This window comes from Pleurodeles waltl, chromosome 7, assembly GCF_031143425.1.
Source record: "Pleurodeles waltl isolate 20211129_DDA chromosome 7, aPleWal1.hap1.20221129, whole genome shotgun sequence".
Taxonomy (NCBI): domain Eukaryota; kingdom Metazoa; phylum Chordata; class Amphibia; order Caudata; family Salamandridae; genus Pleurodeles; species Pleurodeles waltl.
Genome location: NC_090446.1, coordinates 943502167 through 943525269, shown reverse-complemented (window position 1 = coordinate 943525269; position 23103 = coordinate 943502167). Strand labels below are relative to the sequence as shown.

Sequence of the window (23103 nt, the reverse complement as noted above, 5' to 3'; positions counted from 1 at the left end):
GCAACCAACGCATCCACCTGGCGAGAGTGGCTGATGAAACAGGATGATATGGTTTAACCAGAGAAATAAGTAATTGACCCCCCAAATCAGAACGAAACTCTTCTGTACTTACCTCGTAAGCTTTAAGACATTGTACCACACAAAGCTTGGGGTTGTCCACAAAACATGGATAAGACACTGATTTTAAATTGCATTTAGTTCTGCGGGAGATGGAAAAAACAACTCCATCAGGAGAAAAAACTCTCCCCGCCAAATCTAGAGCCCTAACATCTGACACTCTCTTACATGAAATTAAACACAATAACATGGTGAGTTTAGCTGATAACTGTTTTCTAGACAACAATCTATTAGCAGGCCAGGATTCTAAAAACTTAAGGACCACATTAACATCCCAAAGGGACGAATAACGTGGTCGTGGAGGGTTAGCTAATCTGATACCCCTCATTAATTTACACACTAGAGGTGACTCACCAATGGGTTTACCTTCCATTGGTAAATGTCCTGCTGAAATAGCGGACCTGTAATTATTAATAGAACGGTATGCCAAACCTGATGCTGCTAAGGAGGAGAGGAAATTCAGGACCAGACAGGTACCTGCTGAAGAAGGATCTGCACTCCTAGAACTACACCAAGCACCCCAACGCTTCCACGCCGAAGCGTATCTCTTGTGAGTACTGGCGGACCAGGAACCTGCAATGAAATCGGAAGACTCCTGCGAAAGTCCTGGGATGACCCATCTCTGCCTGAAAGACGCCAGGCCATCAGGGACAACTTGCCCGCCAGAATCAACGGGTGAAATAAACCCTGAGGGTCCTGGAGGAGATTCTCTCGGAAGGGAAGTAGTATCGGATGATCGCAACTGAGTTCCATTGCTATCGGGAACCACGCTTGCGATCTCCAAAGAGGCGTCACTAGCACTAATTCCGCTTGCTGACGTCTGATCTGGGCCAAAACCCTGGGAATCATCAGGAAAGGAGGAAAGGCATAACTCAGCTCCTGAGACCAGTCCTGAAGAAACGCATCCGTCTTCGATGCCTCCGGATCTGGTCTCCAACTGAAAAAACGTTTCATCTGCCGATTGAGGCGAGATGCAAACAGATCTATCGAAAAAGGACCCCATTTCGCAGACAGAGCCCGGAAAACTCTGGGATGTAACCTCCAGTCGCTGAAATCTCTCAGGTGACGTGAGTTCCAGTCTGCTACTAAGTTGCTGGTCCCCGGGAGGTACTCCGCAACCACCGAAATTCTGTGCTGAAGACAAAAATGCCAGAATTCCTTGGCTATTTCTGCTAAAATGCGTGAACGAGTCCCCCCCAGCTTGTTGACATATCTCACTGCCGAGATATTGTCCATGCGAAGAAGAATGCAACAATTCGCTCTGATGGGAGAAAGACTCTTGATTGCAAATGCTCCAGCTAGGAGTTCCAAGCAATTTATGTGGAGATTCAACTCCGAGGATGACCATCTGCCTCCTGTGGACACTGAGCCGCACCGGGCTCCCCAGCCCCAACGACTGGCGTCGGACTCTATCACTACATCCGGAAGAGAGCTGAATATCGCTCTGCCGTTCCAGGCCTCCATATGATCTAGCCACCACTGCATCTCTGCACGAGACTCCTCCGACAACGGAACCTGGTCCGCATAGCTGAGACCCTTCTGAAGATGAGAAATCTTCAAGCGTTGAAGGGCTCGGTAATGCAAGGGACCCGGAAAAATTGCCTGAATCGAAGAAGATAGCAGGCCCACCATGCGAGCAATCGCTCGTAAGGAAACAGTCTGTCTGGATAATAGAGACTTCAATTCCTTCTTGATAGACCAGATCTTCCCCGAAGGAAGAATCAGAAGAGATTGCAAAGAGTCTATCTGGAAACCCAGAAAGTCTATCCGATGCGATGGGGTCAGGACAGATTTCTGGGCATTGATTATGAAACCCAGACTCTGAAGAAGAGACACCGACCAATTGAGGTGATCTAACAGAAGATCTCGATCTTGAGCCATGATTAGGATGTCGTCTAGATAGACTATAAGTCTGACCCCTTGGGAGCGAAGAAATTGTACTACTGGACGCATGACCTTCGTGAAACACCACGGGCAGAGGACAGGCCAAAGGGAAGGACTTTGTACTCGTAACATTCTGCTCCCCAAAAGAACTGAAGGAACCTCCGGTGCGGAGGAAAAATAGGAATGGTCAAGTAAGCATCCTTTAGATCTAGGCGAACTAACCAGTCTTCCTTTTGGAGAACATCTCTTAGTAAATGAATCCCTTCCATTTTGAAATGACGATATAGCAAAAAAACGTTGAAGTCTTTTAAATTTAGAACTAGGCGAGAACCGCCCCCTTTCTTTTCTACCAGAAAGACTGGACTGACAAAACCTGACGGGTGACGCGGAGCTCTGATAACAGCCCCCTTCTTGAGCAGAGCTGTAATCTCTGCGGAAATGAGATCGTGCTCTTGATGGGAAAAATACCCCTGCCAGGGAAGGTAAGTTTGATGAGGGGTCTCGTAGAATTCTAGTTTGAACCCCTGAACGGTCTCTAAGACCCAAGTATCGGCTGAAATAAGATGCCAATTCTCTAGAAAACTCTGAGTTCTGCCCCCCAAAATTACATTTGAACTCACAATCAAGCTCACCTGTGGCTCCCGAGTCCTGGGAGAAAGATTGTTGACCTTTCGCTCTTCCTCTGCGGAATCTGCCTCGACCATATCTAGGTCTTGATGGGTAGAAGGTGGATGAGGCATCGTAACCCTGGGAACCACCTCTACCTTGTTGGAAGGATCCACTGTAGGGGCTTTGCTGATTGAAACGGCCGAAGGCACGCCCTCTGTAGCGTCCGGCCCCACGAAAAAGTGGACGCAGCACTCTCCGAATGGATCCCTGTGCCTTGTCCAGACTGGCATAGGTGGATACGAACTTCGCCAGTTCCTTCATGAAAGGAGAACCAAAAAGTAGGCCCTGAGCCACGGGCCCAGATTCTGATGCCGCTAGGTCTGCCAGTTTGGGGTCTAGTTTCATCAAGACTGATCTGCGTCGTTCAGACGAAATAGCGCAATTAGCATTGCCCAAGAAACATAGCGCTCTCTGTGCCCAACCAACTAGAATATCCGGGTTAATGGGATCCCCCGACTCCTTGGCCTGAAAGGCCAATTCCAGAATTTTTGTTAGCGGTCCAGAAACATCTAAAAGTTTGTCCTGACATCCACGCCAGGCGCGATCGATACCCTTTTTCGGATCCTTGGCTGATTTTTTGAGGAACGTAACAAGGGTAGGATCTAATTCTGGAGTCTCTGTGACTTTGGAGGGAAAGTCAGGTCTGGGGCACTCAGATCTTAGCCTAGATCGAATATCTTTATCAAACCCGTGCCTTATGTGTGCTTCAACATAGTCCGCCACCTCCGGGGGCGGCAACCACAGAGAGGATCTGGGGTGCACGATGTCTTCCGGCTCGAAAGTCAACACCTTCGGGGTTGGAGCCTCTTGGTGGTGGGCTTTCTTCTTGCGTTTACGTGGAGGAGCATCCTCCAGCTCTGAAGAATGACCGGATGAAGCGGAAGAAGATGCAGGAGCATCCCCCGCTTTCTTTAGCGATCCCGCATTGTAATCGTGCTCCCTAGCCATATTCCTAAGGAGGGATTGAAAATCTGCAGCATGCGGATTAGGGATATGTTTTGCAGATTGATATTCTGCCGAAAAAGACGATTCTCCCATGGGGATGGCGCCCGCGGGTGCTGCCCAGGCTTGCTGGTCGACTAAACCCAAGAGATGATGCTTAATGGGTTGAATGGCCTGAACTAAGGCCTGATCGACTGAATGGCGCCTCCCTGCGTCTAGTGCATACACCAAATCCTGGTCAAAAGAGCCAGTATTATCTTCAAAATAGTATAAGTCCTCTGCTTGGTCATCATAACCAGCCATACTGAACACAGTAAATAGGTAGCTCCCGAGGAGCAGTATAATCAATCCACAACAATTCAAGGCAATACAAATATTTCAAGAATTTTTTTAAAACTTTTTAGATGTGGAGGGAGTTGCCCAAATGGGAATTAGTGTCCTTGAAACCAGGCCAAGCCTGAATATAAATTATTTCAACCCCAGTGTCCAAGCACTGGGGCGTAGTGGGAGCTAAGCCAATGGAGATGTCAATCTGGGCCAAAGTGCAGAAGCACCTGAGATACAAGGCAGAGCCTCTCAAATAATAAACCTCTAGCCGAGGGTAATTGGCGCAGATGCGCTAATTGCTGATGAGGCAAAGCCTCTGTAAAGCCCTTAAAAGGGGAACTGCCAAAAAACGAAAAACAAAATTAAATTAATTAAACACGCGCTCAGGAAGCGCGTTGAAAAACAGAATCTGGAGCGTGAGAAAACTATTTGGCCAAGCTCAATAGAGCCTGTAACTAAAAGCAATAACGCCCCGAACGAGCGTTGAAGGACGAGGCAAGCGCACGGCAGAAGCGCTTTGTGGAAGCCGGCGCTGAGCCGGAAGACTAAACGAGCGCTGAAAAATAAAAGACGCTCCGGGGAAAGGAAAAAATACGCTGAGGCAAGCGCTCGGCCGGAGCGCTGTCAGTCGGAGCTGGGCAACGCTATTGATTTATTCACGCTCCAACGAGCGTGAATAAAGCTAAAATCCAAACGCTCAAAGCGAGCGTTCAACAAACACAGGATAGCCGAAGCCGTGCGGGAAGACAAAGGTCTCGCACGTGCAGACGAAGATCAAGTCAGCGCTACGTGGGATCATAAAACGCGCTCACGGCGAGCGCGGCTCGTAAAATAAACTTTATAGCACTAGAAAGGGAACATCTCCACGGCAGTAATTAGGATCGCGCAAAGCGCGAGTCCTGCTCCCTACTCCCACTCCACTAGTAAAAAGCGCAAACGCGCTTATAAGGAGGGGAAAAGCCCGCTCCTAACATTATTTAACAACATAACAGTAAAACAAAAATCACACTTATCTGGCTGCGAAGCAGCAAAGAAAGAGGAGTGTCTTGGTGTGTGTCTACGTTTTATAGGTTGCCTCCTCTATGGTTCATCACGTGGCATGACTGATGTTGGGTCATGTAGTTTTTGTTTTTTCCATGATGTTCATTGGCTGCTGTGTATAAATAAAGCATGGAAAGAGAAGCATAATCTGAGCCTCCGGTCCTGACATAGAATTAGTCAAGAGCTCCTGTAAGACGGCTGCTTTGGAGGCAAGATGCTTATATAAAGCTGCATGCCTTAAAATACTTCTTACCTAAATTCTTATTTAGTCAAAATGTTAACAATCTCTAAGATATCCAAAGATCTCAGAAGCAAAGTCCCCTGATTGCAAGAAAAAGCCACACACACATATACTTTTAACTTATGATGACATAAAATAATTTGATGTTAGTACCTTCTCGTAGGGAATGCTATGGTGCTCATTTTCATACATTTTAACTCCCTAGGAAGAATATGTCATCTAGATTACTGCTAATAATATGCTGTACAGCTGTCTACCACCATCTTTCTTGATCTAGTCAGCGCTTCATAAAAATTAAAAAAAATTAAATAAATTTGTATACCTTACTGTCTGTTGATAGTGACCAAGCACTCAAATGTAGTCTGGGAAATTATTATTTTTTGGGGCCTATGTGCAGTCCTACATGATTAATTAGATATAAGAAAGGTCTATGATATCTCATTAGAATGGAATACAATTTTATTGCACCGTTAAAAAAGTAGAGCAGCAAACAAACTAAGAATATCTAGCAATTACGGTCGAAATAAGACTTAAATATTATTCTATCTTTAACGGATTGAAGTAGAAGTAAACCACTCATTCATACATGAATATATTTCTAAGGAATAACACCTGATTATATGAGGACTCGTTCATTTACGGTCCCTAGTCAACGGAACTTAGACTGATTATAAAAAACCTTTGAACTTGGTGCTGTCTTCTACAATGTGTGGTTACTTGGAAATGTTCAAGGCTGCTTACAGTTAGCAATTTTTAGTTCCACAAGACAGTCGCTTATCTTGAAATGAGCCTGAAATGGTCATATATTCTCACTGCCCACTAATATAGAGTGCCCAGTAGGTCAGTTGGGAATTGTAACCTCCTGGATAATTGTCAAAGCTAGCATTCTAAAGAACAATGTTCTTGTTTATTGGTAGAGACATTGTGCCCCCTGATGGCTCACCTTTATGTTTGTTATTATTGCATCTCTTCTTTTGCCTCTTAGCACTGTTCCACCACCATTTGTTCTTGGCTGCATTAGCTCCCATCTGGGACAGGATGTACAACTGGTCCCCTTTACAATTACTGGCTTCCTCTGGCTAGCGGCTTCAGCTGGCATGCCAGTAAGCAGAGCCTACTGCAGTGATGTCATAGCTATGTTGATGGGCTTCTAACGTTTTCCATCATGATAATCACCACAAGGAATATCTCCAGGCTAAAAAAAGTGAAGAAGTGAAGAGATCAATTGTGAAGGGTCAATGCTCCAGTTTAGATTTTGTTCTGAGGCGCTGGTCAGGATCCAACTCCCAATCGGTGGTGATGGCTGTTTCAGATTTGTTGGCTTGGACCAGTCACGGCAGAGATGACAGCTGGCTTGTGGATATCACAGGTGAAACAAAAGAGATCGAAGAAAAAAGTGAGAAGTGTTAGAATACAAAACCTCTTTGAACTGTTCAGACTCTTTTGTCCTTACACGTACTGTTCAATAGAAATAGCTGTTTAAGAGCTTTTATTGTGTTGGAATGGTATGAAGACCCGTTAGATGTTTATGAATCAAATCATGGTTTACACAGCAAATGAAAACAAACTCTACAATTTGATCAACACCCGTCTCCTTGTTTTTACCTACTTTCTTTCCCACATATCCTCTATTTCTCTCCTCCTGAATCTGTCACGTTACTTTTCTGGTCATCCTCTATGATCTTCACTAATAGAGAGCAGAATTGGTTCCGCCAAATGTTCTTTCAGGTTTGATTGGTTTAGGCATTCAGTTACTCACTAATGAATTGATGTGACTGGATGAATAATGCTACACCCTAATTCGTATCTCGTTCCAACCAGAACAATAAAGTGCATGGATCACAAAACCATGGATGGCTCTATATACACCATCACATGCATTCACGCTGAGGCCTGTCCATATGGAGAAGACCACAAACACATCAAAGTCTTCCTGGAAGCCACACAAGGGAAAAAGTACAGCAACTACACCACCACCTTCTTCATCAAAGATATCAGTAAGTACCAAGCCCAATCAGCAGACGTCAGTGAATTAGGATATGAAGGTAATCCGAAAATGTCAGATTGAGGTGGAAGCAGACCATAGACCACATAATAGTGGACATTATCATAAGGATCTGCAAGCAATAGAAAAAATAACATGGCAATCCGGGAGTAATGAGATGATTTTACATTGAACATAATGTTGGGAAAGTGTCATGGATGATGAGAAAGTTGGGTGGTGGCAGAAAGTAACAAAAGTGCAGCAGAGAGAGAAAAAATTATCACCTGGATGAGAGGGTCCCACCTTTGTTAGAGTGTAGCAGTAATAGGAGAATATCTCCCACCAACCCTGCAGAAAAAGGAAAACCCTACAGATTTTATTTCATCATTCTAAGTTCTGTGTGTCTGAATCGGGTAATGATGTAATACCACAAAATGTTCGCCCATTCGAAGATGCAAAGTCAAATCACAGAATTATAAATGTTTTCCCATAATGATTTCGACCAAGTTTTAATTGGCCAAAATCATGCATGTAATAACCCGAAAGATCAGTAATTGCCCGTAAACACGGAACCCCCAGCTCAGGGAAATTGTCTGTCTACATTTGAATCATGATTCCCTTGTGTCCAAGAAGGACATTTTATCTCCTTTGAGCGATGGATAACTACTGTGTTAGACATTGGCAGTGAACTATGAACCAACTTACGAGCTTCAAAGTCTAAATTTTTCATCTCAAGTTCTTGACTACATTTCACTTTCACCTGAGCTTATTTCCTTTGAGGGCCTCATTGTTAGAAATGGGGTCTTTGGTTGGCAGTCAGGTTACCCCCTGTCCAAGCAAGTACCCTCACTCTAGTCAGGCTAAAGGAGAATTACCCTCAGTTAACCCCTGCTCACCCCCAGGTAGCTTGGCACAAGCAGGCAGGCTTAACTTCAGAGTCTAGGTGTAAAGTATTTGTACCAACACACATAGTCACTCAGTGAAAACACTACAAAATGACATGACACAGGTTTAGAAAAATAGGTAATATTTACCTAAACAAAACAAGACCAAAACAATAAAAATGCACTATACACAAGTCAAGTTATGAATTAAAAAGCAAAAAGAGTCTTAAATCCTTAGAAAACCGTGCTAACACTGTTAGCGTGAAAAAGTACCTGGGGTGCGTCAAAATAACACCTCACGGGCAAGTGTGTGTCGGAAAAGGACAGCGATGCGTTGACTTCTCACTCGCAAGCCAGACCATGCGTAATTCCTCCACCAGTTGGGCCAGCGTGCGTCGTTTTTCCTCTCCGCAGGAGAGCGATGTGTTGATCTGGACAGGCACCCTTGGCTCCGGGCAGGCTTTGCGTTGTTTTTCCGTGCCCAACGATGTTGCGTCGAAAATCCGGTTGCACAGTAAGCAAAACCGCGCTGCATGGGGTTTGCGTCAATATCAGCCCCCCTAAGCGGGCGTTGCATCGATCTTCCAGCCACGATGCAGATGGAGCATAGATTTCAGCAGCGAAGCATGCAGCGCGTCGTTTCTCAGCCAAGTCTCGGAAGGGGCATCGAAAATGTCCCCACACAACAGTCTGTGCGTGGATTTTCAGTCTTTGGCTGCCAGCTTCACCTTGCAAGGGCCCAGAAACTAGATAGGGCACCACTTGGCAGGGTAGGAGTCTCATCAGAGAGTCCAGGTGCTGGCAGGGGAAGTCTTTGATGGCCCTGAGGCTTCAACAACAGGAGGCAAGCTCAGGTCAAGCCCTGGAGATTTCTTTACAAGCAGGAATGCACACAAAGTCCTGCCTTTGTCCCCTTTCGCAGGCAGAAGCAGCAACTGCAGGATAGCTCCACAAAGCACAGTCGCAGGCAGGGCAGCACTTCTCTTCAGCTCTTCTCCTTGGCAGAGGTTCCTTTTGATGTCCAGAAGTGATCTAATTTTCAGGGGTTTGGGTGCCCTTCTTATACCCATTTCTGCCTTTGAAGCAGTCCTACTTCCAAGGAAAGTCTCTCTTGTTTTGGAGATCCTGCCTTGCACAGGCCAGGCCCCAGACACACACCAGGGGGTTGGAGACTGCATTGTGTGAGGGCAGGCACATCTCTTTCAGGTGTAAGTGACCACTCTTCCACTCCCTCCTAGTACAGATGGCTCATCAGGATATTCAGGCTACAACCCCAGCTCCCTTTGTGTCATTGTCTAGAGAGAGGTGCAAACAGCCCACTGTCAAACTGACCTAGACAGGGAATCCACAAACATGCAGAGTCACAGAATGGTTTAAGCAAGAGATTGCCTACTTTCTAATAGTGGCTTTTTCAAACAGACAATTTAAAAACCAACTTCACTAAAAGATGTATTTTTAAATTGTGAGTTCAGAGATCCTAAACTGCAAATTTTTATCTGCTACTAAAGGGAATCTGCGCTTTAAGGATATTTAAAGGCAACCCCCATGTTAACCTATGAGAGATAGGCCTTGCACAGTGAAAACCGAATTTGGCAGTATTTCACTGTAAACACACTAATATATGTCCTACCTTAAACATACACTGCACCCTGCCCTTGGAGCTACCTAGGGCCTAACATGTAGTAAAAGGTAAGGTTTAGGCCTGGCAAGTGGGTACACTTGGCAAGTCGAATTGGCGGTTTAAAACTGCACACACAGACACTGCAGTGGCAGGTCTGAGACATGTTTACTGGGCTACTAATGTGGGTTTCACAACCAGTGGCGCAGGCCCACTAGTAGCATTTGCTTTACAGGTCCTGGTCACCTCAAATGTCTTTTACTAGGGACTTAACAGTAAATCAAATATGCCAATCATGGAAAGCCAATTACATACACATTTTATATAGGAGCACTTGCACTTTAGCACTGGATGGCAGTGGTAATGTGCCCAGAGTAACAAAAAACAGCAAAAACAGAGTCCCGCACACATCAACAACCTGGGAAACAGAGGCAAAAATTTAGGGGAGACAACACCAAGGATGCCAAGTCTAACACTCATTCTCTCTCTTTTTACATCTAACATACAGAGAGATGTACCTTTCTCCTCAGCCTCATGTTATATAAAACAAATCACAGTGAAATATTTAAATACATAGCTACATGTATGGGATTTTTGTTGAGCCTTTTCATCCCTTGGTCTATTCAAGCACCATTCATATTTTGCATCCGCCCATCACAGTATATGTCATGGGGCAATTGGTTAACCCACTTCAGTCACAGGCCTTTTCCTGTGAGTGATGGCATTTTGCTTAGCAACATCCACTGAAAAGTAGAGCTGTTAGAGCAATTTCTGCTTTTATTTCTGCTTTAATTTTATGATATTTGCAGTGGCTCATTTTTTACTTTTTACAGTCACTTAGTTTTGTTTTGTTAGTTTTACACTTTTAAAGCCTATTGCGTATGTTTGCAAAAATAATTTGCAGACTTTCCAAGGGGAGACCTATTGACTTTGCCAGTGCTTAGTTTCTACATGCAGGGGTACCTGTCAAATGTCAGTGACTATCAGCCATTGGTTTTTCTTGAAACATGGCAACAATTTAGTGGATAGTAGGTAATGTTATCCCAATGCCCTGCCTGAAAGATTACTCCTTGGGTAATGAGAGGGGGTCGCTTTGGGTGCTCCTTGACCATGCAGAGTTTAACCATGCATCTGGTGGCATCTTTGGGGTGCCACCTGGTTGGTGTGTGGAGTAGATATCACCTGGTGAAAAGCTTTACGAGCAGGAGAACCCAAAAGTGAAAATGGTGCAGGATAGTACAGCTGTGGTGGGAATGCCGGACTTAATTCTTTACACTTGCATTGGGTGGAAAGTGGCTAGAGCTGAAGGAACAGAAATTCTGGTCCATCAGCATACCGGTCTTTCTCACATATGTAATATGCACATCATGGATTGATGGACAGTAGTGTAGCTCACAGAGAAGGACAGCCCCAGATGTTAGATGGTGTTGCCTCCTTATTAGCACAATTTGTAAAACAGATATGCTTGTCACATAAGATGTCTTTCCTTTTTTATTTCTAGTAAAACCAGATCCTCCCGAAAATTTGCAGAAAAAGGGAAAGACTATAACTTGGCATTATCCTGCCTCCTGGAGCAACTGCCCCTCGTTCTTCCCTCTGGTCTTTAACGTTTCAGTGCCTGAAGCAGACAGAGGGCAGCACCATGGAAGAAAACACAGTACCCAGCCCTGGGTAAGTGATAGTGCTAGAAACCAATGCCCTGTAGACAGAGCCAGACTGGATGGCAAAATCAGTCTTGACAAAAGACTTGAAACCCGCCCCACACTGCTGGACTAGAATGAGGTCATGATAGAGTGATGGTGGCCCATCCTGCTCTGAGAGCAGCTCCTAAGTCTGCAGCCCATCAGGAAAATGCCAGAGTGGCAGACTGGCATGCCGGCACTTCCAGTAAATAATCTGAGCTACGCCTTATCAGACAGGCTCTGCTCATGTTGCTGGTTACCGTATGTGTACAGTGCCACATACACACCCACAGTGACCCACATACTAAGGCATAAACTCAGATATGCAGGTATTAATGCACACTAGTCAGTACTATGCACAAACCACAACCAACACACCCCTAGTCATCACAAACACACCTCAGAGCATTGTACACATATTGAACCACAGAGACATAGATACACAACCACACTTTTGGGTATCATGCACAGAGTTTGCCTCAACCACAAAGTTCTGGGCAGGCGTCCACACACACACACACAAACATGTTCATAAATATAGACACACATTGTAGACCCTAGTGCCAATGTTCCTTCGGGTGTTCATTTCCGCTCTATAATTACTGAAAGTAAGTAAATAAACGCCCACAGGCATCAACACTTTCTGTGCGCCCCCCCACACACACACAGGCACATTGATAGGCATTAGACACTGTGGTACTCATGCTCTGAGAAACACCTGACACATGATGTTGTGTACACAAACGCACAGACAGTTCTAGGCGTTACACGCACACTGCGCCCCACATTTTGCTTGTGCGACTGTTGCCACTTCTTGGCTGTGTTCTGATTTCTCTTTGAATTGCAGATCCTCGCCAACAATACCAGCATACACATGCCGAACGTGAAGAAGGTTTGCATCCAGGCCCGTGATAAGTACCACACCTCGTCCTGGAGTGAGAGGAGCTGCTACTCCGTATAGGTACGAGACACTACCTTCACCAGCAGAAATAGCTGCGGTTCTAAGAAGTTGTAGGTATGCAAGAGTTGCCAATGGGAGGAGGGAGTGGGGGCCTCAGAGATGTGGGGGCACCAATGGCGTGGAAAAACCTGCCGGTGTAAGTGACACTGTGCCTTGCCCTTGTGTAGTGTCCTGCTGGATACGTTCTAGTGTTTTGCCAGCCTCTCTGTTGAGGGCTGGCCTCCCACCTACACCCCACACCCACCCAACACAGGCGTCACCGGTCAGGTGGCCCTGGCAATAAAAAGGGCCGGGCGCACGTGCCCAGGGCCAGTTCCACCTACCATACCACTGTGTCTGCGTGACTTCTTTAGTAGCATGAGGGCCTAGGGCCCCAACACTACACCCTTGGAGATGCCACAAGCTGACCGTGGCACTGGGAAGCTGCCGTACCTGCAAGATACAGGCGGCAGAGAACTACATCCACTGCGGAGCTGTGGCGCAGGACAGGTGTACGTAGCAGGGAACTGAGAAAGGCGCAGGCACCGGCTAGATGCAGCCACTGAAGATCTGTGTGCAGCAGTGAACCCAGTCAGATACAGAAACCACAGAGCTGCTGGCACCCGACGCCCAACTCCCATCTCTGCCGCATGCCGTGCAATGACGATCATATTGATTAGTTGACACCTTCACCATCAGCAGTTTCTCAAACAGACACAGGCACTGACCAATACCCCTGGCACGCAGTGTAGAACTTAATGCATAATACTAATTCCAATCTGAGCACTTTTCTTGCGGAGTAGAGGCTTCATGTTCCCCAGATTTCACTACTATGTAGACCATTTTAATCATTGCATCGCCACCTCTCTCATAAAAATATGTATCATTTGGGTGAACAAAAATTCATGGCATGTGCCCACAGACAATGTGCCTAACGCCACTAAGCAGGGTTGGATTGGGACTCAAAATTGGCCCGGGCACACCTAAAGAAAGTGGCCCACATTTGTGGATCACCACCTTTCATGAATCAGTGTGTCATTAACATCAGGGACTTATTTAGGGGAGAAATGTGTGGTAAATTATAATTTTTAAAGTTTTGAGGGCCAGTAGCATCATCGAAGACTGGAAACACTTATTCCAGTACATATAACCCTCCAAGGCCGGCCTTTGCTGAAAAAGCGTCCTGGGCCAAATCAAACTTGGGGCCTCTATGTTCCTCCCTCATCGATTTCCACCCTTCCCTCACAATTCAATTTCTACCTTTTCTTAGTGGTGTATTTAACACTACCTTCATCAAAAGGTCCCTAGCTGCGGATGTTCTGTACCAAGATCAAGCGTAGGAAAGGGAGCATTATTGGGTTATGAAAAGTCTACGTCCTGCCACCTTCCAAGCACCTGACTTTGTCTTCAACACTATTGCTGCAAATGATCTTAATATGGGGCGTTGTGTGTTCATTGGCCAGTCAAATCCCAGCTGATCATCTTAGCAGTGACCAACCCCTGAACACTCAATCTCCCCCCCAATCACCTGTTTATATGCTAATTGGAGGTGAGAAGTTTTGGGAGGGGGTGAGAGTGAGAAGGAAATGGAGGAAGAGAACTGAAGAGAATGTTAAGTTTTACATCGTTAATGAACAGGAGCAGCCGGCTGAAATAACAAAAATAATTATAATAATAATTAGGTGAGCTCATTGTGTGCCTCTCTAAACCTGGACGCCCTGGGCCTAAACCCAGCTCACCCATGCCCAAGGCCGGCCCTGTCTCCATCCACACTTTGTTTCATCATTCACTGTTCAATCCTTGTGTCCCTTTACCATCTCCTTTTCTCTTCACTTTTGTTTCCCATTCTTCACTCTCTGTCTATACGAATCGATCATTGAAAGCTTATCTCCATGCAAGCTTTCCTGTCTCTCTGCTCAGCTCCTTGTCTCTCATTTCCTTTTTCTCTCCCCTTTCCTTTGTCGGTACAGGATGGAGGGTAAATGAGATTTGTTTTTGTTTTATAACATCAACACTGCCAAAACTGTGTTTTATTTTGATTATCTGTTTCTATTCATATTTTTTTAATTGCAGGTTATTTCAAAGGTCTGCAGTTCTTGCTGTGTTTTTCTCTCACTCCATTGCACAGTATATGGATGAACCTCCCAATCTTAAGCAGAGAAAAGTGGCACAGGCACCTATGGCTTGTTGAGCCAATCAGTGTGGCCTTCTGTGTGGGGCAGAAGCCTCCTCAACACACCAAGGGCCAGATGTAGCAACATTCTGAATGTTGGATGGTGTCCCTGACACCATCTGCGATTCTCAAGCGGGTCGCAAATGGCCACCTCATGAATAATCATGAGGTGGGTCGCAATTTGCGACCCCCTTGCGAATGGCGGCCCTCACAGCAATGGTGGCCTGCTGCGGACAGCAGACCACCATGTCTGTGACTGCTTTTTAATAAAGCAGGTTTTTCTTTTGTGATGCATCCCGTTTTCCTTAAAGGAAAACAAGATGCATTACAAAAACGAAAAATGAAACGTTTTCGTTTCATTTTTTCATAGCAGGCAGTGGTCTACAGGACCACTGCCTGCTCTGAAATTTTTTTGCAGTGCCATTCTCAATGAGGAAGGGGTCCCAAAGGGACCCCTTCCCTTTTGCGAATGGGTTACCACCCATTTCAAAAGGGTGCAAACTGCGATTGGTTTGCGACCGCGTTCGCAGTCACAAAGCAATCCTGTATTGCACTGCGACTCGCAATTAGGATGGGAACACCCCTTCCTAATTGCGACTCGCAAAACGGGGTTTGTGCATTGCGATTTGCTTTTTTGCACTTCGCAAACAGCGAAATTCGCTGTTTGCGACGTGCAAAAAGCTTCGTACATGTGGCCCCAAATTCCTGTTAATTGTGCTTCTCAGAGGCTCGCTGTCACCTTTTGCACCCGGTAATGGAAGAAGGGACCGCATGATGTGCGTTCTGCGGCTGCCCGATTGTCATTCTGCAAATAACAACTAATGAGCCTCATAAGTATCTTACTCAGACTACCTCTCACCTTTAGCTGCAGCAGTCTATCTGTTAGAGAAATCAGCCCTGGTATGTGGTGCTACTTTACCCACCACGGGACGGAAAATGGTCCACTAGGTGGCCTCTGCCACTGGCCCCTCCGCCACTGGCCCCTCGGGCAGTGCACAATAGCCTGCCCTGCCAATCCCAACTTGTCTACTAGTAGTTGTGTCCGCTGTGTGTGGTCATAGTATGTCATCATTGTTTTGCTTAACAGGGCTGCTTAGATTTTTTGTTACATCTGGGTCACTGGGCTGCCCGTAACAGCTCGGGTGGCACACTACATCTGGTGAGTTGCTATATCATTATAAATGTAAGACAGATGCCACTTTATCCCATATATCATCACCTCTGGTAGGGTTGTACTATGCTGCAAACCCCTAGGTAGATACGATTTCTGCTGATGGTGGAATTCACAAAAGACCAGCTGTAAAAGACCAGTTCATCGAGTTGCAGAATTTGGATTTCAGGACATTGGACTTTGAGTCCAGCTAGCAAGAATGAAGATGGCCTAGGGGTTAAAAAAAACAAAAAAACAACAAGAACTTTGACCAATTGACCAAAATGCGCAACTAGTGACACATAAATGCCTGTCTGTCAAGAAACAACCATGCCCTCCCTGTTACATTTAGTGTACCAAAGGGTACATGAAATGCCCCTCCCCGGATACCAATGTGGTTCAAGAAACACAAATACAAAATCTGCTCTAGAAAATGAAATAACAGTTATTATCACCCAGCGCTGAGGTGGGTTCGCTCGATCAATACAAACCTGGGTCAACCCTTGTGAGTCCAGAGAGCTCAATAAATATTCATTGCTGTCCTCTGGCTCTATCCAGTGGCACTTTAGGATGGTGACATTTCAATGTATTATCACTGTATATAGTCTTCTCAGGCAGTCCAATGATGTCGCAGACGGATGATCTCGGATACCCTCTGGCGCGTGAAATATTGTTACACTTTCTTACGCCAAGGTTCAAAGGCTCTTTACTTCTGGCCTCCAGTCATGGGGGGGAATAACACACGGGCTTCTGGGAGAGATTGGCGAAATACAAAATTAATAGTGAGAGTCAGGGCCAAGCTACATGTCTGCTTTGGTATTTAAGAGCCAAAACACGATCCGAGTCATAGACAAATTTGGCATGTACATAATACAACAAATGCCCCATAAACATATGATAAGCTCTTTAGAGCCTGTTTATTTCTTTAATATGTATATCCAGGTGTGGCTTTTGGCGGGGGTGGGGTGGCACCGGGGGAGGGGGTTGGTGGGGGTGGAGAAAAAATAGTATTTAAACAAAAAAAACATACTTGAGTCTATCGCCACCACTGCACAGCTCCTCTTTCCTTGTTCGCAGGCACAGGCTCCCAGCCTCCCTGCGGCCAATCTGAATGCTGCTTTCGACGTTCGCATTGGTTGGAGCACCCATAGTTGTATTGCAGAAGTTTGGCAGCTGCTGCTGCTGGCAGGGTGGGCGATGCTCCTCGCCCTAGCGGAGGAAACGCCCCCTGAGTGCATCTCAGTCCAGTAATACACATTATACCACTTCATGAGTGACATTTTATTGGTTATTGTTTCTGAATATGAAGTTTAAATCGTTACTTTGCCTCCGCCCCTCCTGCCCCTCCCTCCCTCCCGCCCTCCTTTGCCCCACCTCCTCCTGGGTCATAACGATGATGTCTCTACTGTAGCAAGTCAGTTTGTCATGTGAAATGTATATAAGGACAATGTAGTTGTTATATCTTAAGCGACAATGTAGGGCTTTAAACCATTATTAGTAAGGCTTTTGTGTAGTGCCGAGATAAAACTGAATTACTTCAAGGTGTGCCCAGATTTGATGACCCAGGAAAATGAGGCACAATGAAGTATAGTGATTACAGGAGATCACCAGTTCTGTAGAGTGGCCAGCCAACATTTGAGTCCACATTTTCTGGTCGCACATTGTATGAATTAGAGACTGGATTAATATATCTTTCTTTCTCCTGTGTACAACTAAAGGACAATCTTTTGTTTTTATTTGTTTCAGGAGGTAAATTAGTACACAGTTTTTAATAAACGTAAATATCACATTACATCAATTCAATACAGTCTTTTTAGGATAAAAGACAAAGTTAATTGTAAAGCGGTGCTTAATTTGTGCAGGTGATGCTGGTGCCGAGAACGTACTTGTATTTTAGGGGACCAGGGAGCATTAGGCCTCCTGTTCGCTGGTGCGGTACCTACACTTTTTAGAGAAGGAGGGACTCTACATTATGGTGCACATTTCGTCACTCACATAAAGAAGCCCCTCCTCCTCCTCCCTCTAGCGCCCCCACTCCCACCAGACGCCGACTGTCATGCCCACAAGCTAGGAAGCAATACCACAGGCACTGCTTCATACTATCTTCTGATTCATCTTCTTAACTCGGTCCACGTTTGGCCGTCCCTTGTGTGTTGTTGCGCTCTTCCAGAGCCTCATTGTGCAGGCCAGCCACAGTCCATAATCTGACCCCATGCTGATCTTGTCCTTCATTGTAGAGAACAGACGGACAGGCACCAGAGCATGGTTCCATGGGGAAGTGTGCACACAGCTGTGCTGCATCTATCAGTTTTTGTCTTTCAAAGACTGGATGGAAATGGGCAGTGCCTTGGGCAGCGGCTGCAAATCTCAAAGTGTGGGGGGGCGCAGCGGGGGAACTACTTAAATAATTGTTTTTAAAATGTACCGTTCCTGCTGCCAGCCGCCTCGCTCCTCTGCTCTCCTGATGGTGTCCCAGCAGTCCCTGGGACACCAGCACGAGTTCCCCATACAAACCTAACACTGCTCTCACCCAATACCTAGCATGAGATCAGCACCAGGATTGGTCTGAGCAGCTTGGTCCGCCGCTCAGACAGTGCACTGGAGTCTGTGCAGTTTCTCCAAGCCAGCTGTGCAAAACAGACGAGTTGGAGAAACCTAAGTGCACAAATCAGTTTGGCTGGCATAAGACGGCCAGCCAAATTGACCTGCACACTTGGGGGCATATTTATACTCTGTTTGCGCCGAATTTGCGTCAAGATTTTTGACGCAAATTCAGTGCAAACCGAACACCATATTTATACTTTGACGCCCGACCCCGCAAACGTCAAAATTCAGTAGTGTGTGTCATTTTCTGGATGCGTGAAACCGCCTTGCGTTAATGACATGAAAGGTAGGCATTCCCGTCTAAAAAATGACTTTAAGGCATGTGCGCCTTATTTATACTCCCGCGTCATTTTGACGCAGGGGAGGGTGTCGGCCTTAAAAAATGGCGCACAGCCTGATTTGCGCCGTTTTTTAATGCTTGGGTGAGGGCAGGCGTTAAGGGACCTGCGGGCTCATTTCCATGACCTCTGACCATGGAAGCAGTCCACAGGTGCCCTTCCGTGCCCCCAGGGACACCCCCTGCCACCCTCGCCCACCCCTGGAGGACACTCATGGATGGGGGGACCCATCACAGGTAAGAACAGGTAAGTAATTTTTTATTTTATTTTTAAGTGGCATGGGGGACCTAACTTGGGCCCCCCTACATGCCACTGTGCCCAATGACCATGCCCAGGGGACAGAAGTCATTTCAATTGTGGTTGTGCGTCAAAAAATGGCGCAAGTCCAGTTAGAGCCATGATTTTTTATTGTAACCTGACTTGCACCATTTTTTGACGCACAACCCCCATTCTTCCCTACGCCTGCGCTGCCAGGTTAGAGTCATTTTTTTTTACTCTAACCAGCCTGCAGCGCCGGCTAATGTCAATCCATAAATAAGGCGCCCGCCTGGTGCGTTGGAATGGCGTTAGCCGGCGGTAACATTTTTTATGCAAACCAGCGCCGGCACTCGTTTGCGTCAAAAAGTATAAATATGGGCCTTAGTGCACTCCACTCCTCCTCCCCCTCCCATGGTCCATCCCACCACCTCCTTACACATGCCGGCTGAGCCAGCAGCTGAAAAATAACACAATAATGATTTTTTTTCCAACTTCTGGCTCTTAGCCAGTGGGGCGACCCTCCTTCGCCATTGGGGAGGAGCCACCCTTGGGTGCTTGGCCCAGCCTGCTTTTGGCTCACCAGTCCAATGGAAAAGGGGTTTCACCAAAACTTGATACTCATTCCCAGCCAGGCTGACACCTTGCTTGGCTCACCCTCCTTGTAGGTCCTTGTAGAAATGCCATGGAGTGCAGGGTGTCACAGGGAGGAGAGTGGCACAATGGACTTCAGTAGTGCACAGCCTGTAGGAAGCCAGCCCAGCTCATTTAGATCCTTATCTTATCAGGTGTAACATTTATATGGTCTTAGCAGCTGTAGCATCCAGGAATGGAATGCAGTGGCAGGAGTTTTCAGGCCTTGTCCCAGCATCTGCAATGTCCAGGAGCAGATCCTGCTCATTGCAGAGATACACACAGAGAAAATATTATGGCCATGTGTTAGCTAACTTATGTCCTACATCATGTGTCTTGCAATTAATCTCTGATGTCTTCTTTTCTGTTTATGGCAGATCATCGACCCTGGATGCTCCAAAAAAAAGGTGGAAGATAAGAAAAATACAGAAACAAAACATGTGCATGATAAAGCAACTGAACCATCACGATTTTCATCTACCCCAGCAAGGTGGTTATACCCAATGCTGTAACCAATATGGCCACAGCAGTGTTTCACTCCAAAAGGCAAAGACCCAGATTAGGGTGTAAATGATGAGAAATGCCGACCTAGACAAATTATTCGAAACTATGATGACAGCCTGTGGATCTCAGCACTTTCTCATCCCCAGCGAGGGGCCAGGGCCTGCAGTAACTTATCCACCCTAACAAGAAATCAAACCCAGAACATTACATGAATCTCCAATACACAGCCATCCCCCCTGAGCAAAGATGAGCCCCAATAAGCAACCACGACCCAGAACTAGGTATTTACACCCATTGGGTGCCCTAGGGTAAGAGTAAAGTAACTACCCCAAATGAGAAAGTGTGACCACAAGCAATTTTATCAACTTAAACGTGAGACCAAAAATGTCACATTAATGGTGAACAGCACACAGATAATACTGCCAGATTGTTTTTCACAAAATCAATGTTTTGTTCAGGGCAACGGACTGTATTTAGGAAAAAGATTAGACAGCAGTTAAAATATTATATCTTTATCTAGTAACTATGAGCCCTGCTGTAGGCAATTTTCAGAAATTCGGATATTAGTTTATTTTGAGAGAGGGCACCAGACCAACATAACAAACACACTCTGGATAGGTTACAACACAGTTTTAAGTGAATTTCTGTTCAACTCCTTGTGGAAATGGCAAACACAGCCTGCAGCTCCCCAGAAAGCAGCATCAAACAACATGTTAAATGTTAAAGAACACAACATATTATAAATTCCAATGCCAATTTAGAAAAATCAAGAAAAGGCAGTATGCAAAAACATTTGAAAGTTGTTAAAATTGGATAACGGGAACTGAAGATGTGGATGCTTACAATTGTAAGGTAAAATTATAAAAAGAAACCTCACAGTGAAAGTAAATGTTTAAGAGTCACTTTTAGGTCCCAAATACAGCCACTTAAGGCTGATCTTGCACTTGAATGGGAAACAGTGAGGGGCGGAGTCAGTACTCTTCCACACTGGTATTCCGGTGGTTGCAGTCTTCTGCTCCCTTGTTTGGAGGACTTCCGTTGCAGCTCTAAGAGGGAGCTAAACCTTCATTCCCTTTCTTCCTGCTGCAGTAAAAAGTCCCAAAACGTTTTCTGATGCAGGGAAAGTGACTAATGGTCTCTCCTGCAGCCCTCAGGCGCTCTGAGCAGGCTTGTAGACACCACGTCCCTTCTTTCTTTTGTGCCCTTGTAGAAACTTCTCTTGGAGAGTAGTTCAAGTCCCTGGGTGTCATCAGGAGTCAGGATTCCTATAGTTTTCTTTATCCAATAGGAAGGCAAATGCTTTTTTTTTTTTCTAGATTTCCAGATGATTCTTCGCAGGTCAAGGGATTTGCTGAGGAAGTGTCTTTGAGGTGCCAGTCTTATTATGTGCACCAGCAAGTGATTGGATAATTCCCTACAGCTAATTTTGACTACTTACTCTCAGAACTCCAAACTCCTTTTCAACATTTCTTGTTTCAGTTTACTGCAAATATTCCACGAGTCCCTCATCCAAAATGGCCCTAGCCTTCTTCCAGATGCAGAAACCTCAGATCTTACTCTGGCCACTGCCCATTGCAAATGATGTGCTGCCCCCTCTATCAGTGTTAGAACTAGTATTCCCTCCTTCTGGGGACACAGGTTTGGGTGGCTCTGGGAATCAATGGTTGCTGCCCCTGACATCCGCATTTGGCAGTTTAATTTCAAAAGAAGAGCAGTTAAAGGTGACTTTTGTATTTCCACTTGGTCCTACCCCCTTCTAGACGACTATTACAAACTGGCCAGTGTAATCACCACTCCTGCTTTTCTGCTGCCACAGGTGAAGTAACTGTCTTTCAGGTGGAAGGTTGTTAACAATCACCCCGGGATGTGTGCTCAGTCTCTGGAGCAAGGCTGTGAGACAAGCAAGCACTAAAGCAGTTAGCTCTTAGGCAGCATAAAGTGTACTTTCCTAAATGCACTTTTACAGTAACAATATTACAAATCTACTTTCATCAGTGAGTTTGGTTTTTTAAATAATTTTTAATGACAGTTATATCAATTCCTCACACCTATATAGGAATTCGTGAGTTTATTCATAACTAGTCCTATCAAGTGAACATGCAGCTCTAACTACACAGTCAAAATAGTGTTTTGAATTCTTTTTACTGTGAAGACATAGGGGGTCATTCTGACCCTGGCGGTAAAATCCGCCAGGGCCAACGACCGCGGGAGCACCGCCAACAGGCTGGCGGTGCTCCCATGGGCATTCTGGACGCAGCGGTACAGCCGCGGTCAGAAACGGAAAACCGGCGGTGTACCGCTGGTTTCCCGCTGCCCTGGGGAATCCTCCATGGCGGCGCAGCTTGCTGCGCCGCCATGGGGATTCCGACCCCCATACCGCCATCCTGTTCCTGGCGGTTTTGGCCGCCAGGAAGAGAATGGCAGTATGGGGTGTCGTGGGGCCCCTGGGGGCCCCTGCAGTGCCCATGCCAATGGCATGGGCACTGCAGGGGCCCCCGTAACAGGGCCCCACAAAGATTTTCAGTGTCTGCCATGCAGACACTGAAAATTGCGACGGGTGCAACTGCACCCATCGCACCCCTTCCACTCCGGCGGCTCCATTCGGAGCCGGCATCCCCATGGAAGGGTGTTTCCCGCTGGGCTGGCAGGCGGCCTTCTGGCGGTCGCCCGCCAGCCCAGCGGGAAACCCAAAATACCCGCGGCAGTCTTTTGACCGCGCAGCGGTATTCTGGCGGTCCCAGCCAGGCCGGCGGCTACTGCCGCCGGCCGGGGTCAGAATGACACCCATAGTTCCCCCAATATCTAGTACGTCTCATTTTATACATTAAGCACTCAGTCCAGAGGCCTTACAAGGCATACTTTAGGAGTGACCTAGGTAATATGTAAATATAGATTTTTTTACTACTTGGCAATGGCACTATTCTTTGTAATGTGATGCTGCAGTACTTTTAAACTCAAGCTCTACCAGATCAAAGGGGTCCTCCTCAGAGCCAGACATCTTTGTCCCAAATGTTGGTAGTGTAACAACACACTGCAACCCACATATGACATTTAACGTCCACCCTGCAGGTGCAGTTTTTACACCAACTTCCAATGGTCTTTCTGGAAAGTTAAATA

The 23103-nt window shown here is 46.1% G+C and overlaps 1 protein-coding gene across 1 annotated transcript in view; it reads left to right on the top strand.

The window, feature by feature from the left end:
- Positions 1-22420, top strand: part of IL12B (interleukin 12B) — a 68306-nt gene extending 45886 nt beyond the window's left edge. The window contains exons 5-8 of the mRNA XM_069199667.1: positions 7043-7218; positions 11209-11378; positions 12237-12350; positions 19860-22420. Coding sequence (XP_069055768.1) covers positions 7043-7218; positions 11209-11378; positions 12237-12350 — 460 coding nt within the window. The 3' untranslated portion in view covers positions 19860-22420. The remainder of the gene's footprint in view (positions 1-7042; positions 7219-11208; positions 11379-12236; positions 12351-19859) is intronic.
- Positions 22421-23103: the final 683 nt, after the last annotated feature.